At 45.4% G+C, this 16,913-nt stretch overlaps 2 protein-coding genes across 3 annotated transcripts in view; both read left to right on the top strand.

The window, feature by feature from the left end:
- The window catches only part of DPP3 (dipeptidyl peptidase 3), a 26,385-nt gene extending 21,544 nt beyond the window's left edge, over positions 1 to 4,841 (top strand). For both annotated transcript variants that reach the window (XM_014585332.2, XM_006171327.3), the window contains exon 19: positions 4,272 to 4,841. In XM_014585332.2, the coding sequence (XP_014440818.1) occupies positions 4,272 to 4,444 (173 nt within the window). In that variant the 3' untranslated portion in view covers positions 4,445 to 4,841. The remainder of the gene's footprint in view (positions 1 to 4,271) is intronic.
- A 971-nt stretch (positions 4,842 to 5,812) lies between these two features.
- Positions 5,813 to 16,913, top strand: part of BBS1 (Bardet-Biedl syndrome 1) — a 20,190-nt gene continuing 9,089 nt past the window's right edge. The window contains exons 1-11 of the mRNA XM_006171326.3: positions 5,813 to 5,886; positions 6,213 to 6,289; positions 7,283 to 7,317; positions 8,223 to 8,495; positions 8,936 to 8,982; positions 9,086 to 9,124; positions 9,241 to 9,313; positions 13,238 to 13,369; positions 14,633 to 14,739; positions 16,446 to 16,566; positions 16,716 to 16,874. Coding sequence (XP_006171388.1) covers positions 5,843 to 5,886; positions 6,213 to 6,289; positions 7,283 to 7,317; positions 8,223 to 8,495; positions 8,936 to 8,982; positions 9,086 to 9,124; positions 9,241 to 9,313; positions 13,238 to 13,369; positions 14,633 to 14,739; positions 16,446 to 16,566; positions 16,716 to 16,874 — 1,107 coding nt within the window. The 5' untranslated portion in view covers positions 5,813 to 5,842. The remainder of the gene's footprint in view (positions 5,887 to 6,212; positions 6,290 to 7,282; positions 7,318 to 8,222; positions 8,496 to 8,935; positions 8,983 to 9,085; positions 9,125 to 9,240; positions 9,314 to 13,237; positions 13,370 to 14,632; positions 14,740 to 16,445; positions 16,567 to 16,715; positions 16,875 to 16,913) is intronic.

The following is a 16,913-nucleotide window of genomic DNA, read 5'->3' as shown; positions in this document are numbered from 1 at the left end:
TGCTGAACCTTAGGCTAAAACCTTGGCATTTATGTATCACCACCACCATCCATACACAGGGTTGTACAGGTTTTCAGACAGCAACAGAAGGTTTGAGAAAGGCTAGCACTCCCAGGGCTCCTGGGGAGGCCATGCACGATCCCAGAGAATTATGCCTGTCCAGTACCTGGCCTCGAGGTCAGATCAGGCAGGTACAAGGGACCCAGTACCCAGTAGGCTGAGTGGAAACTAGGAGACTACAACTTAGCAGCAGCCAGGATGGAGGTCAGCAGCTCCGATATCCCTCTCTACTCTCAAATGACAATTCCATCTTCAAAACCCTTTACTGTCTGTATGATCCTTGTACCTTTTATATTATAAGCCCCTGAGAGGGCCAGCCCTATGGCCTAGTAGTTAAGGGAGCTGGATATACCACTAGGCCAGTTGAATAGTTCAAACCCTACCCCCAGCAGCTTAAAAAACATGGATGTGTGTGTGTATGCCCCAAATTCTGACAGGATGGCAAATGGAGGAGAAGGGATTACAGTGTGACCACATCCCACTGGGGGATGCTTTCTCTCTCTCTCTCTTTCTCTGGCAAATGCACACACCCTCTGACCAGAAAAAAAAAAGAAAAGAAAAAGAAAAGAAAGAAAAAGCCTTCAAGTCCCAGCACCTTACTGCATTCACTTTCCTCTCGCCACTCTCCATACCCCTTGACTCACCTGACACCTGTTAATTGAGGCACCTACAACAAGACAGTGCTCTAAAGTAGTGAGAGCACCAGCTTCTGAAATGCTCTTTCGCCGGGCGCGTGTGCGTGCGTGCCCAAGATCCCGAGAGGAGAATGAAGGGATTGCTGCGTGACCATCCCCCCTGGGGGGTGATTTCTCACTTTCTGTCTCTCTGTCTGTCTGGCGAGCGCACGCGCCCTATAGCAAAAAAACCTCTCAAAAAAAAAAAAAAAGAAAAAAGAAAGTGCTCTTTGACCTCAGCCTGGTCTCTTAACCTTTCCAGGCTTTGGTATCCTCCCTCTTAAAGTCAATGTTGACCGTATGAGGATATTATAGTAAACCTGAATGCTTCATTCAGATTCTAATTGCTGGGACCAGCAGTTAGCGTAATGGCTATGTCGCTGGACTCCCATGTAGTCGACCGCAGTTTGAGTCCTGGACCCAGCGGCTTAAACTCACGCCGGGCACGTGTGCATGTGTGCCCAAGATCCTAAGAGGAAAATGGAGGAGAAGGGATTGCAGCGTGGTCATCCCCCCCCCCGGGGGGGTGATTTCTCGCTTTCTGTCTCTCTGTCTCTCTCTGTCTCTCTGGCGAGCACACATGCCCTATAGCAAAAACCTCTCCCCCCCAAAAAAGAAAGAAATTCTAATTGCTTTCCATGGATTAGCCTTTTAAACCCTCCCAGTAACCCCATGAGGTAGGTATTTTATTGTCTCCAGATTACAGGTAAGGAAACTGAGGCACAGGCAGTCATTTGCACAAGGCTGACAGCTTTTTACTGAAGGAGCCAAGAGTTGAATAAAGGGCATTTGCTCCTCTTAGCATACATCATGGGTGGTTGTGAGGATAAAGTGGAATAATGTATGTAAAAGCTCTCCTCATCTATTATTGGTGAGGAAAAAGCATTTTTTTTTCTTAAGTTCATTTATATTTTTTTCTTCCACCTCTCTCACCTTCATGATCCACCCCCAGCTTCAGTCGGCCCCAGATTGGGCACACGTGTCCAGGGAGCTCTCCAGATACAAACCCAGACCTCTTGGGTCAGCTTCACAGAGTACTGCATTGCTGCTGTGTCACTCTCCAGCCCTTCATTCCAAACTCTCTTCTACGCCCTCTGGAGGCTCCCTGGGATTTGGCCTTGACTCCTGTGGCCTCAGCACCTACTCTTCCCTGGCCCATTGCCTTCCAAGCACCCAGGCCCTTCCATTTCTCCAACCTACTGAGCTCACTTCACTGCCTTTGTACAAGCTGTTCCCTCTGCTTGGCACCATCTTCTCCCAGTTCTTTGCCTGTCCGGTCTTTCTTGTCATTCAGGTCTCTGTTAAGAAGCACCTCCTGAGAGAGTCTGTCTCTGCCCTCTAATCCTAGTAATCCCTGTGGTCCCTCTCTCTTTTATCACCAGCTTCATTTTCATGCATCTATCACATTTGGCTATCTTTTGTTGGTCTCATCTTCATGACAGCAAGAACAGTACTCAGAACCTAGTGCAGGGCCTGCCATGCAGCTGCCATTCAGTGTCTGTCAGATCAGTGCATGAATGAATCATGCTGCCATGCCAAGTCCTTGATTTGATTGTCCACCCCTGTGCAAGCTACTGGGATTGAGAGGTGGATAGGACCCTGGCCTTGCCTGCAAATATTTGGCAGCCCATTAGGAAAGATGAGACATGGAGATAAATACTCATGCACAGGAAGTATTAATGAGGGCCCAAAAGAATACAAACAGTGCACTGAACACTTAAAGGAAGAACAATCACACCTACATTTGAGAACGTGGGAAGGTTCTGGGGAGGAATTAGTGGCTAAACTCGACCTGAAGAACAGGTTGGATTTCCATATGTAGCAAGGGGATCTAGCTATAGTGGCATAGGTGGTAGGGCACCACTGCACAATACTGGAGCCACATGGGAGGCCCAGGTTTGGATGTTGGGTTGACCTAAACACACTGGGTACACTAGCATGCACCTGTGACACTGGCTGGCTAGGAGACTAGGGGGAGGAGTATGTGTGGTGAAACCCTGTCAAGGATCTCTGCTTTCTCTTCTCTCTCATGAAATGCTAAATAAATGTCTTTTAGAAAGGTGACAATGATGATGATGGTAGCTAACTTTTGAAGACTGCCATGTGCTAAGCACTGCGTAAAAACATTGTGTGAACTAACTCCTAAGGATCCAATGAGGAATGGTTATTATTCCCATTTTTGAGCTGGAAAATAAGACACAAAGGGGCTGCATATTTGCCTGGGGTCACACAGCTAGAGGGTGGCAGAGCCAGGACTTGAACTTGGGCCATCCAAGCCCAGATCCAATGCTCCTAGCTTCTATATACTTTGTGATGCCACAGAGCACCAGGCTGTGAGAGGGTACTCTCAAAACAGGCCCATTTAACAAAGTAAATAGTCTCAGAGATGATGGTGCTGGTGGTAGTTAGCAGTTGCTTAGCACCCACTCAGTGGAGTATTGAATGTAATTAACAAGGTTCCTTGAGAGAAGAGGTACTGTAGTTATCCCCACTTTACAAATGAGGAGACTAAGGCTTAGGTTAGGACAAAGTCTAGGCAGAAATGAAATAATTGCTGGACTGTAAGCTCCAGGAGACGAAGGACTATATTTTTTCTACCTAATATGTCACATGGTATAATTTTATTTATTTATTTATTTTTTGGAGAGATTTTTGTTATAGGGTACATGCGCTCACCAGACAGACAGACAGAAAACAAGAAACCACTCCCCAGGAGGGATGGTTATTAAACAATACTGTCCCCATTCTCCTCTCAGGATTTTGGACACACACAAATATGCACTTGGCATGAGTTTCAAGCCGTCTGGTCTGAGATTCAGACCGCTGTCAGCCATGTGGGAGTCTAGCTCCTTAATCACTATGCCAGCTGCTGGCCCCAGTAAAAAATTTTAACTAAGTGAATGCATTAAGAGAGAAAGAAGCAGCAATTCATTTAACATTCCCCTGTAATGCAAGGAGACTTCCAAAAGTCCATGGAAAAGTAGAATTAAAATACAAGTTTATTTTTGCCAAAAAATTGGAATCCATACATAGTTTTTCCTCTTTTTGTTTTTCATATTTTTTCAATTGCCAGAGGGCACATGCACTCTCCAGAGACACAGAGAAAGAGGAGGGGGAAAGCAGCTCACAAAGGGGTGTTGTCAGGCCAGAATCCGTTCTCCATTTCTCCATCCTGTCAGGATTTCGAACATATAAATACATACACACAAACACACATGCCCATTGTGTTTTGCAAGCCATCAGACTGGAATTTGAACAGCAGTCAGACGTGTCACATCTGGGTCCTTTAACCACTAGGTTTTGGGCTGGCCTCATGCATAGTTTTCTCATAATATGCATTTTTTCATGTACTGTTTGAAGATTTTCCTATTTTTTTCTCACAGAGTTAATATAATAAATTAAATAACCTCAAACATTGAGCATGATTGCTGGCATAAGTGCTTGGTATGAACTAGCATATTACTATGTTTTGTGATTCTGCTTCCCAATTGATAACCTTTACCTGCTGCTGTTTTCTATCTCCCTCCCCACCCCTAGGCTCAGAAGTGCAGCTTCTTGAGTACGAGGCCTCAGCTGCTGGCCTCATCCGATCCTTCTCTGAGCGCTTCGCAGAAGATGGGCCTGAATTGGAGGAGATTCTTACCCAGCTGGCCACAGCTGATGCCCGATTCTGGAAGGGCCCCAGCAAAACCCCACCTGGCCAGGCTTGAATAAGATTTGTGTAGGCCCTTTTCCATCAAATTAAGGCTGCAAGTGGCCCTCCATTTGTACTTGTGTTTAGGGGATAAGGGAGGGGCAGGAGCTTAGACCTTGGTGCTACCTCAGCTGAGGGTGGTGACACTAACCCCTTCCATTTGTCAGCACTTTCCAATTTACCAAGTGCTTCCCTCTGTTATCTCATTTGATCTGCACTGCCACCTATGGAGTAGGCAAAGCAGGGTTCACAATCCTATTTCTCAGATGAGGAAATGGCATTTCTGAGAAGTGATGGTCTAGATCTCGCAGGTGGTTTGCGAGAGAGCCAGGGCTTAAGATGTACTCCCCAAATCCAATGCTCCTTGTGTATTACTTTTATAACCAGAAAAAATAAATATTAGAAACAACCACCATCTTTGCAATATGTGTGATTCCTTCTTAGTTCATCTCGCTTTTCATTTGCTCCCAGCAGGGAAGGAAGTGGGATCAAGGCCTGGGAAAGGAACAGAAGGGTAATTTTTTTTTCTTTTTTTTGGAGAGGCTTTTTTTTTTGTTTGGTTTTTGTTTTTTTTTTTTTTTTTTTTTTTTTTTGGCTATAGGGGGCGTGCGCTCGCCAGAAAGACAGAGAGAGACAGAGAGACAGAAAGCAAGAAATCACCCTCCAGGGGGGATGGCCACACTGCAATCCCTTCTCCTCCATTCTCCTCTTGGGATCTTGGGCACGCACGCACATGTGCCTGGCGTGAGTTTAAGCCACCAGGTCCAGGACTTGAACCACGGTCGACTACATGGGAGTCCAGCGACATAGCCATTACACTTAACTGCTGGACCCAGAAGGGTCATTTTTAGTCTCTTATCCACAACAAAATTTTTATCTCTAATTTAGGATACACAGACACAAAGTAGAACACAGCACATTTTTTGCAGCCCTCCTTTGTAGCATTTCTTGCATCTTGAAATACTCCTGGTACCTAAAACTCTTAATTTCAGTGAGAATCCTCTGCATTGCCCCTTAACCCTTGTTTTGTTTCTCTGAGCCTTGAACTGTACAGTAAAGCAGCAAAAGACATGTCCCCTTTTCAACCCAGTTAACCATGAAGATGAAGACAGCCAGAAGGGGCTCCTTTCCAGTCCTTGAAACTAGAGGGCCTGTCGTTACCTACAGATTATAGGGCCGAGAGTCCTGGAAAGGTGGCTCCAACGTGGAGGTGCAAAAAAGTCATATAAACTGCGGAGAGGATTGCATTTCAGCGGGCTGAACCTAACAAGGTGGCCAGGTCACGCAGCTCTTGGGCCTCATCCGGAAAGTTTCACACCTGGAACCTTTGTACGCGCTCTCGTTGGAGCCCGGGCGCAGTTCGGCGTTGCGCAGCAACGGGGCAGGGCCAGTTGCCAGGACTACGCCGGCAAAGATGGCTGCGGCGTCTTCGGATACAGACAGCGGCCGTGCTGAAAGGTGAAGGCAGGGTCCTTAGAGTCTCCTTTCCCACGAATGTTAAGAGGGCACCTAGGCTCCCTAGTCCTGGCTCCTGCGGTTCTCAGCACTGGCACTCCTTGCAGAGCTCTTAGAGATCATATAGGGAAACCAAGGTCCCTGGAGTGCTTGTTTGACTCAAAACTCAAACTACACCATGGCAGAGGCTGGACTTGGATCCAGTTGTTCTGTACCCCCAGTTCAGAGTTATTTGCACGCATCACTCTCAGACACCAGCTCTTGCAAAGTTTTCCTGCCCTCCCGTGGGACTCACTCCCCAACCATTTATTTCCCTCCCCCATTCCTAGCAATGAGGCCAATTCCAAGTGGCTGGATGCACACTACGACCCCATGGCGAACATCCACACGTTTTCCGCCTGCCTGGGTGAGTGTATGAAATCACCAACCCCGGGCGTCGGAGGGGTAGGGGTATCATAATGGTCCCGTAGTGAAGCCTCTGGGATTGAAACCCTGGTTTAAGGCTTTCTTTTTCTTTTTCCTTTTTTTTTTGGAGAGGTTTTTGCTATATGGCGCGTCGTGCGCTTGCCATACAGACAGAGAAAGAGAGACAGAAAGCGAGAAATCACCCCCGAGGGGGGGGGATGGCCACGCCACAACCCCTTCTCCATTCTCCTCTCGGGATCTTGGGGCATGCACGCACACGTGCCCGGCGTGAGTTTAAGCCACCGGTCTGGGACTCGAACCTCAGTCGACTATGTGGGAGTCCAGCGACATAGCCATTACGCTAACTGCTGGTCCCATAAGGCTTTCTCTCTCTCTCCTCTGTCTACAGTATTTATTTATTAAGAGAAATTATTCTTTAACCCATGTACTCATGTTTTATAGTTCAGGAACATGGCGCCAATCCAATGACATTCTTTACGTTCCAAAATCACTTTATGCTCTGAAAGATACCAGCCTTCCTCATCTCTTCAAAATCTTTCATAGAATCATAATTTCCATAGAAATCTGCATGCCTTCTTTCTTGGTTCAGCCACAGCAAACTTACAGAAAGCTGTAACACTCAGGGATACAATGAATGCTCCAACAATATGAAATCGCAGACGCTTAGCCAGAAGGCCACACATCTGAGGTTTGCCACAGCACTGGAAGCCATGGCAGTTGCTATGCCTCAATGCCTACACCCTTCCAGGCTGAAAAAGAAATGGTGACTTTTTTTTTCATAAGAATTACTTAGTTTTCTTTATTGTTATTATTAATTTGCTATAAGGCACATGTGCCCACCAGAGAAAGAGAAATAGAAGAAAAGTGAGAAAACAAGCCGCCAGGTTCAAGACTCAAACCATAGTTGTTCATGTGGGAATCCAGTACCATGCCACCTGCTGGCCCTAATTTATGACCTTTTGGTGTTTTTCAGCACTGGCAGATTTGCATGGAGATGGGGAGTACAAGGTAAGCATATTACCCTAGCAGAAAATTGAGAGAGCAGAGAAGGCCCAGAGATGATATTTCCCAGTAGCTTCAAGGAACCTTAGCATAATTTGGAATTCATGTGTACCATGAAAAGTCATACTTAACCGTTAAGTTTTATTTTAATGTGGAAATTGAAGAAAGCCTATTGATTTCGTAATACAGGGTGGGAAAAAGCAAGCAGAACAAAATGCTGCCGGGGATTCTATTAAGACTAAACCTCTTAATTTAGTTAATTTGACACGAGTCTTTGCAAGGCAAAATCCCTCAGAGCAGGGTTAGAATCTGGAGGGGAAGTGAGAGTTACGCTTACCAAACACAGATTATAAGACTGGCTATAAACTGATAATTGTCGAAGTTGGATAATGGGTATATGGGGGTTCATTATACAAGTCTCTAGTTTTGTATATGATTGAAAATTTTCCATAATAAAAAAGGTTAAAATTAACATTTAATTTTAAATATAAAGAACTTTTTAAAAAAGACTCAAGTTTTTAAAAGATTGAGAAATATATTGGACAAAAGAAACAAGTTAACATGTATTGGGTGTCCACTTCTGGACTGGGCCCTTTGGAAGGCACATAGATATTATTTATTCACTTTTTTTTTTTTTTTTTTGAGAGAGGGATTTTTTCTGTTGGGCACATGCACTTGCCAGAGAAACAGAAAGTGAGAAATCAACCCCCAGCGGGGATGGCCATTTTACAAGCAGAAAAAGTGAGACTCAGAAAGGTTAATCAGTTTTCCCAAGGTCAAACAGCTTGTCAGCCTGATAGCAAAGCCTTTGATGGTGTGGGAATGAATGAATGTATACCCTTGTAAAGGCTGAGCCGGAGCACAAAGTGGAGGAGCCTAGACTCCTAGAATGAACCATCCTCTCCCTACAGCTGGTGGTGGGGGACCTTGGCCCAGGTGGGCAGCAGCCCCGCCTGAAGGTGCTCAAAGGACCAGCGGTGCTGACCGAAAGTTCACTGCCTGCTCTGCCAGCCGCTGCTGCCACCTTCCTCATGGAACAGCATGAGCCCCGGACCCCAGCTCTGGCTCTCGCTTCAGGCCCTTGTGTCTATGTATATAAGAATCTTAGACCCTACTTCAAGTTCAGCCTGCCCCACTTGCCTCTAAACCCTCTGGAGCAAGACCTTTGGAACCAGGCCAAGGAGGTAAGTGACATGGGGTGACGGAAACCAGAAAGCAACGATGGCAACCACTGGGTGAGGAGGGCTGGACTCCCAGGTGGGCAAGTTGTGTGAGGTCAGCCATAGCCGTCTCCGACTGCAGCAGAGGTGGCACTTCTGGGCAGAGTGATACGCCCAGCCCTGAGCAGTGGCTCCCAGGGAGGCACTCAGCCAGGCCTTTTGGAGAGCCGGAGACTCACTGCACTAGCCACACCCTGCTCACCTTTGGGGAGGAGAAACCAAAGAAGACTGGAGTCCACCAGAGAAGAAGGACTGAAACAGTGAGATCTTGAGCTTGGGGCTTGGTTCAGAGTCAAGTGGGAAGGAAAGTGGAGAAGTGGAGAGGAAGAGGTACCCCAGAAGCCCTGAGGGCATGGGCTACAGCATTCTATGTCTGGCTCTCCCTTCTCCCCACGCTCCTACAGGATCGGATCGACCCCTTAACCCTGAAGGAGATGCTGGAGGACATCCGGTAAGAGCCCACCTTCCCTGGAACACCCCCTACCCAGCTCTATCTCAGAGCTCTAAGTTTGACGCCCAGGGCCCTATTCCTCAACTGACCCTTCTCCTTGCAGGGAGAAAGCAGAGGTGCCTTTGTCGGTACAGTCTCTCAGGTAAGGGCCCTGTGAAGGGCCAGGACTCTGACAGCTCTGGCAGGGAGCCAGCAGCTGCAACTGGCCTGTGGAGGAAAGCCAGGTGAGGTATACAGACTCCGGTTCTGTGTGTACAGGTTTCTGCAGCTGGAGCTGAGCGAAATGGAGGCATTTGTAAATCAGCACAAGTCTAAGTCCATCAAGAGGCAGGTAATGCCCCCTTCTCTTTTTCTTCCCCTGTAAAAAATATTTACTTTTTTAAAAAAAAGACCATGTAACATTAGTGATAAATTCTACAGCCAAACCTGACAAGTTTTCTCTTTGCAGTTTCCCTCCCAGCTACACCACACATACAGTCACTGAGCTACAGTACCTTCTGCATTTCTAGTTAACAGTGACAGCGTTTTTTTTTTTTTGTTGTGTAAAGAATTAGCTGGGGCTGGCAGGTGACATGGTGGTTAAAAGCGCTGGACTCCCACATGGCTGACCATGGTTTGAGTCCTGGACCTGGTGGCTTGCTTTCTCTCTCTCTCTCTCTCACTCTGCCCCTCTCTGGTCAAATTAAAATAAACAAATGAAAAAATAAATAAATAAAGTTAAATAAAATATTTTTTAAAATTTTAAAAATAATTACCTGTCCAATTTTATTTATTATTATTATTATTTTTTTAATTTGACCAGAGAGACGGGACAGGGGTGGGGGTGTTGGTAGTGAGAAAGCAAGCCTCTGGATCCAGTACTTAAACTGTAGTCGGCCATGTGGGAATCTAGCTCCTTAACCACCAAACCACCTGCTGGCCCCAACGGTGACCACTTTTATGTCACACACACACATAATATATACATATATAATATTAATATATATATGTGTGTGTGTATATATATGCACATATACATATGTATAATTTACATAACTTATTTCCTTGAGGATAAGAGTGATGCATTTTTATTACAGAAAATTTGGAAAATAAAAATAGGGGCCGGCAGGTGGTGTGGTGGTTAAGGGCACTGGACTCTCACATGGTCAACCGTGGTTTGAGTCCTGGACCTGGCAGCTTGTTTTCTCACTTTCTCTTTCTCTCTCTCTCTCTTTCTCTCTCTCTATCTCTCTGATCAAATTAGAAATAAATAAATAAATAAGGTTAAATAAGATAATTATTTAAAAAAATATAAAGAAGAAATAGCAGTGATTTCACTATTCTAAGATTCCCACTGTTTACATCTTGGGTACATTTCCTTCATAAATATGCTTTTATATCCTGCTTCCCTTGAGTATGTAACATTACATTTGGAGCACTAAATAGTCTTCAAGAACTCCATTTTTAGTGGACCCTTGATCATCATTTCATGAATATGTAATACATAGTTTGTTTATGTAACCATTCACATACTGGTCACTGTACAAGACATGCTTCCCTTTTATTCATTTCCTATTTTTCTTAGTTACAATCTTAATGACTTCATTAATGGATCTATGCATTGATGAGCACTAGTGGTTCCTGACCTAGGGATGACAACCCTAACCCAGGAATAGACTCCCAGAGGTATTTGCATTTTACAAGCCTCCTGGGAACTGTACCCCTGTAGAGGCCACCTTAGTTGAATACGCCTTAGCCTGCACCAGACCAATTCTCTGAGAAATGTTGCTCTCCCCCGCTGGTCAGCACTGCATATCTGCAGTTGTTTGTATCTTTGAGCACTTTTATACTTGGGAAGTGAATTAATTACTTTTGCTTAAAAGATGCAGTTTAGGGGCTAATAGGTGGCATGGTTAAGGAACCAGACTTCCACACGGTGGACTGCTGCTGTTCAAGCCCTGGACCCAGAAGCTTGAAAATTATGCTGGGCCCATGTTCGTGCTTTCTCTAAATCCTAACAGAAGAAAGGATTATGTTGTGAGCATTCCCTCAGGGGATGATTTCTCACCTTCTCTGTCTCTCTGGCAAGTACATGCGCCCTATAGCAAAAACCTTAACAACAACAACAACAAACACACAAAAAAACATAATTTAATTGGTCCAGCCACAGTGATGCAGGCTGTCTGTCGCATGCTAATCTTCAGTGCTAGATACCATGTGACCAACCATGATTTCAGGTCCTGAGTTGACACCAGGCATGTGCCCACGCACTAGCAATCTGGCTGGCTGGTAATGGGGATTACAGCTGACTCTCTGTCTCGTATTGTCCCTCTCACAAGAGAAAAGGAACAAAAAAGATACATTTTTGTGCATGGGAAGTAATCTTCCCAAGGATAGATCATAATTGGGAACCACTAACATCTGTCCACATTTCTGTAATCTTCCTCCTTCCTCTAGGCACTAAGAATGATTACTCTTTCTTTTTTTCTTCTTTTAAAATTTTATTTAGAGGGACCAACAGTTGGTGTAATGGCTATGTTGCTGGACTCCCATGTGGTCAACCTAGGTTCGAGTCCCAGAACCGGTGGCTTAGACTCACGCTGGGTGTGTGCATGCATGCCTAAGACCCCAAGAGGAGAATGGAGGAGAGGGGATTGCTGTGTAGCCATCCCTCCTGGGGGATGATTTCTCACTTTCTGTCTCTTTGTCTCTCTCTGTCTTTCTGGCGAGCACATGTGCCCTATAGTGAAAACCTCTCCAAAAATTTTTTTATTTATAGAGAGATTTTTGGTATAGGTCACATGCACTCACCAGAAAGACAGACAGAAAGTGAGAAATCACCCCCCCCCCCTCAGTGGGGATGGCCATGCCACAATCCCTTCTCCTTCATTATCCTCTCAGAATCTTGAGCACGCATATGCATGCGCCCAGCATCAGTTTTAAGCTGCCAGTTCCAGGACTCAAACCGTGGTTGACTACATGGGAGTCCAGTGACATAACCATGATGCCATCTGCTGGTCCCAATTACTTTTTATTATTCTTAATGATATCACACAATGAGCAGCTTTATCCAAAGAAAAACATTTTGGTTCTGCTAATTTACATAGGAGAAACTCCTGAAAAAGGAATCATTGTTTCTCTTTGTTTTCCCTCCAGTTTTAATTATAAAAGAAATGTATGCCTACTGTAGAAATGATAGAAAAGCACCTTGAAGAAAGTAAGCATTATCTGTGATCTTATTGTCTGGAGATAACCAGTGTTTGTGTTTAAGGATCTAGCCTCCCAGCATGTTTTTTTTTTTTTAAAGAATTATTTTATTTAACTTTATTTATTGAAAATTTTTGACAGAGAGAGAGAGAGAAAGTAAGAAAGCAAGCTGCCAAGTCTGGGACTTGAACTGTATTCAGCAGTGTGGGAGCCCAGCACCCCTAGCCACCACGTCACCTGCTGGTCTCTCCAGCATGTTTTTGTATTCATGGTTTTTGTTGTTTTTGAGAGAGATTTTTGCTATAGGGTACATGTACTCACCAGAGAGACAAAGAGAGACAGACAGAAAGTGAGAAATAACCCCCTAGGGGGATGGCCAAGCCACAATCCCTTCTCCATTCTCCTCTCAGGATCTTGGGCACACATGCACATGCACCTGGCATGAGTTTTAAGCTGCAGGATCCAGGACTCGAACCTCAGTGTAACCATTCTGCCATCTGCTGGTCCTGTATTTTAAAGCTGGGATTGTGCCAACATTTTGCCCATTTTTCTCCAACTGTCATTGAATCTTTTTATTGTTTTGTTTTGTTTTTGATTTTTGTTAATGGCTGCTTGATTTTATCTTGTATTTGACTTAAACAATCATCTTTTTCTAGAAAGCTAGATTTGGGGCCAGCCCCACAGCCTAGTGGTTGAGCGAGCTGGATCCCAATGGCTGACCACAGTTTAAATCCCAACTTCAGCATTTTGAAAAATATGCCTGGCACATGTGCATGTGTGCCCCAAATCCCAACCAGATGGAGAAGGGATTGCAGCATGACCATGCCCTATTGAGGACTGCTTTCTCTCTCTCTGTCTCTGTCTCTGTCTCTCTCCAGCATAAATGCTCTCTGGCAATTAAAAACAGAAGGCAGTTAGGTTCTTTGTAATAAATATCTTTGTACGTTAACCTGTCACATCTCTGATACTTCCTCCTTTACCCTCTTTCTTCCCTCCTCTGGCATCCTGGGGGGGTCTGGGGAGATGGTGTAGGGAGGTTCCCTGAGTGATCCCTAGAGTCCTTCTGCAGACAGTCATCACCACCATGACCACCATGAAGAAGAACCTGGCTGATGAAGATGCTGTGTCCTGCCTGGTGCTGGGCACTGAAAACAAGGAGCTTCTAGTGCTTGACCCTGAGGCCTTCACCATTTTGGCTAAGGTTAGTATCAGGTCTGGCCCCGGGCACACTCAAGGCCCAGGCTGCATTCCCTCCAGAGCCCTGCTCCCCAGGTAGTTCTTGATACATGTTCATTGTAGAAAACTTAGAGCCTATAGGTAAGCATAAAGAAAATAATAGATATCCCAAAATCCCACCATCCGTGGATATCTACTTTTAAAATTTCAGCATGGGCTATCCCCAAAGCCTAGTAGATAAGACAGTCAAGATCCCATATGGGAGAATGCAGTTTAAATCTCAGGCCTGGTAGCTTGAGAAACACTGAGCACATGTGCATTCATGCCCAAGATCCCAAGATGGAAAAATGGAGAAGGGATTGTGGCACGTGCATTCCCCATTCAGAGGGTGTTATCTGTCTGTGATGAGTACACATGCCCTCTGGCAATTAAATTTTTTTTTTAATTTTGATATATGTTCTAGACATTCTCATGTTTAGACATAGATATATAACTTTATATAAATATTTATCTTTATAGAAACGGGATCACAGTACAGGACCATGTGTCCAGCTCTTTTTATATACCAGTATATATATATTTTTTTAATTCTTTTTTTTTTTTTTTGAGAGGTTTTTGCTATAGGGCATGTGTGCTTGCCAGACAGACAGAGAGACAGAGAGACAGGAAGCGAGAAATCATCCCCCAGGGGGGATGGCCACACCGCAATCCCTTCTCCTCCATTCTCCTCTCGGATCTTGGGCACGCATGCACATAGCCCAGCGTGAGTTTTAAGCCATCGGGTCCAGGACGCCAACCACGGTCGACTACATGGGAGTCCAGCGACATAGCCATTACGCTAACTGCTGGTTCCATATAACAGTATATTGTCAGCATCTTTCCATATCTGTAAAACCACATCAGCCTTTTTAAAGGCCATATATTATCCATTATCTAGCTGTACCATAATTTTTGCACCCAGTCACTTGTACATTCAAACTGTTTTAGGTTTTCACTGTTATTAACACAATTACAGTTGACTTCCTTGCTCAAATATCTTTGCATCCTTGTTTAAATATTTCTTTAGGATGCAATCCTATAAGTGGCATAGTTGGGCGAAGGGTATATAGACTAAAAGATTATTTCCAAGTTTACTTGCAGAAAAATTTTACAAGTTTAAACTGTGACCAAGAGAGTATGAGTGAGGAGATTAGGACTTAAGACAAAGAACTAACTCAGAGGGGTTATTTCAGGGACGGGAGGGACTGGGCTCCAGAGAAATCAGGTTGTTTGAGCCTCTTCTTTGCAGATGAATCTTCCTGGTGTCCCTGTCTTCCTGGAGGTTTCTGGCCAGTTTGATGTCGAGTTCCAACTTGCCGCTGCCTGCCGCAATGGAAACATCTATATCCTGAGAAGGTAGCCACATCCAGTCTCTGGGGCCAGAAGGAACACCTCAGAATCCTGGGGGTCTCAGGAGCTTTGCAGGAGGGCCAGGGGGCTCTAGGATGGACTTTGGGAATGGAAAGAGCTGAGGATCCCGTCAAGGAGGCTAAGCCCACAAGTACAGTGGGAATATCCAAATGCTTGTGAGAAGGGGACTGGCAAACTGAGAGACTGGGCTGAGTGGCTGTAATAGAGTGATGCCCTCAAAAACTGGAAGAAATAAGAATAGTCTCCAGTACATATTATGTCACTTTATAGTGCATGTCACTTCCTTATGTATTAGCTTGATATTCCATGCAACATTCTTTTTTTTAATTCAAGAAATTTTTTTTGGCCCAGTTGCAGTAGTATGTACTCAACACTGCTGATGACAAGCTGAGGCCATATAGGAGGCCAGATTTGATTCCTTCATAAAAGGTCAGGTGCAGGGCAGGCTCTGCAACCTAGTGGTTAAAGGAGCTAGGTCCCCCGTGGCCAATGGTACAGTTCAAATCTTGGCCCCAGGGGCTTGAAAAACACACCATGTGCCTGAGCATGTGTGACCTAAATCCCAAGATAGAGAAATAGAAGAGAAGGGATTGCAGTGTGAGCACTCCCCACTTGGAGATGCTTTTCTTTTTCCCTCTCCCTCCTCTGCCTCTCTCTGGCAAGTGCACACACCCTCTGACAAGTGTTTACAAAAAGGCCAGGTGCAGTGGTATACACCTGTGAAGGCTTAGGCAGGAGGATCATGACACAGTGAGATCTTGTCTACAACACCGTATGTGTGCACATGTACCTATCACAAAATAAAAGAAGTAAACAGACATTTTTATTGAGGACCTCCTTGCATTAAACACAATGCAAAGTCTTGGGTATATTGAGGAACGAACTAAATAGGGTCCCTGCCCTCATGGGGAAGACATTAAAGTCAACAAGCAAAGATGCTGCTAGTTAGATGAGTGCTATGGAAGAAAATACAGACTCAGTAGGGGAAAACAATGAGGTAAGGGTGATCAGTAGTACCTGTCTGTGGAGGTGGCTTGAGGTTGTTCAAAAAGTGGGAGAAGAATGCTGTTGGCAAACACAAGGTGAGAAAGACATTGGCATTTAAGCACAGGTTAAAGTATAAGGTGGACTGAAATAGTACTCAAGCTTGGAGGGTCAGGAGGATGGTAGAAAGAGATGAGATGGAGACTAGGGTCAGCTCATCCTGGACCTCGTAGACCAAGGTAAAGGGGTTTTATCTGAAACTTAGTGGCAACCTCATAGGCCAGGATTGGGATTTTATCTGAAATGCAGTGGAAGCCATCATGGGGTTTTAGTTAGAGAATGACTTGATCCATTCACATTTTTGAAAGATTGTTCATGGGTCTGGCAGGTGGTATGGTGGTTAAGGTGCAGGACTCCCACATGGCCGACTGTGGCTCTATTCCTGAACCTGGTAGCTTGCTTTCTCATTTTCTCATAAACTCACTGAAAACTCTGCCATATAAACCACCATAGTCAGGATGGGAGGGAGACAGGATAGGAAGACACCCACTTGATGCTATCCAAGATAGAGTGGGTCTTCTCAGGGGCATTGGCTTTGGGGTGGCCAGGGTTCCTTCCAGATTAGTCTGTGGGACTTAGAAAGAGGGTCAGCCAGGGAAGTGGGGAGAGGGTTTCTCTGGGGCTGCATGACTATGTCTTTATTCCAGGGACTCCAAGCGCCCCAAGTACTGCATCGAACTGAGTGCCCAGCCTGTGGGACTTGTCCAGATACACAAGATCCTGGTGGTGGGCAGCACCCAAGAAAGCCTGCATGGCTTCACCCACAAGGTATGGCCTCTGGCAAGCACCAGCCTCTCCACACCTGTCTCTCCACCCTCCTGTAGCAGAAGAGCCCTCTGGCTTCTTCTTCCCAGCAGCTCCCACCACCCTTCTTTCCACTCTTAAGCCCTGAGTTGACTCTGGCTGGTCCCTGCCAGGGAAAGAAGCTGTGGACAGTGCAGATGCCTGCAGCCATCCTGACCATGAACCTCCTGGAGCAGCATTCCCGGGGCCTGCAGGCTGTCATGGCTGGGCTGGCCAATGGAGAGGTTCGCATTTACCGTGATAAGGCCCTGCTCAACATCATCCGTGCCCCGGTGAGCCCCATCTCCAACGTCTGCTGCTAACTTCTTTCC

The sequence above is a fragment of the Tupaia chinensis genome, unplaced genomic scaffold (assembly GCF_000334495.1).
Source record: "Tupaia chinensis unplaced genomic scaffold, TupChi_1.0 Scaffold149501_1, whole genome shotgun sequence".
Classification (NCBI taxonomy): Eukaryota; Metazoa; Chordata; class Mammalia; order Scandentia; family Tupaiidae; genus Tupaia; species Tupaia belangeri.
The sequence above is the reverse complement of the archived record's forward strand: the minus strand, read 5'-3'. Positions and strand labels throughout refer to the sequence as shown.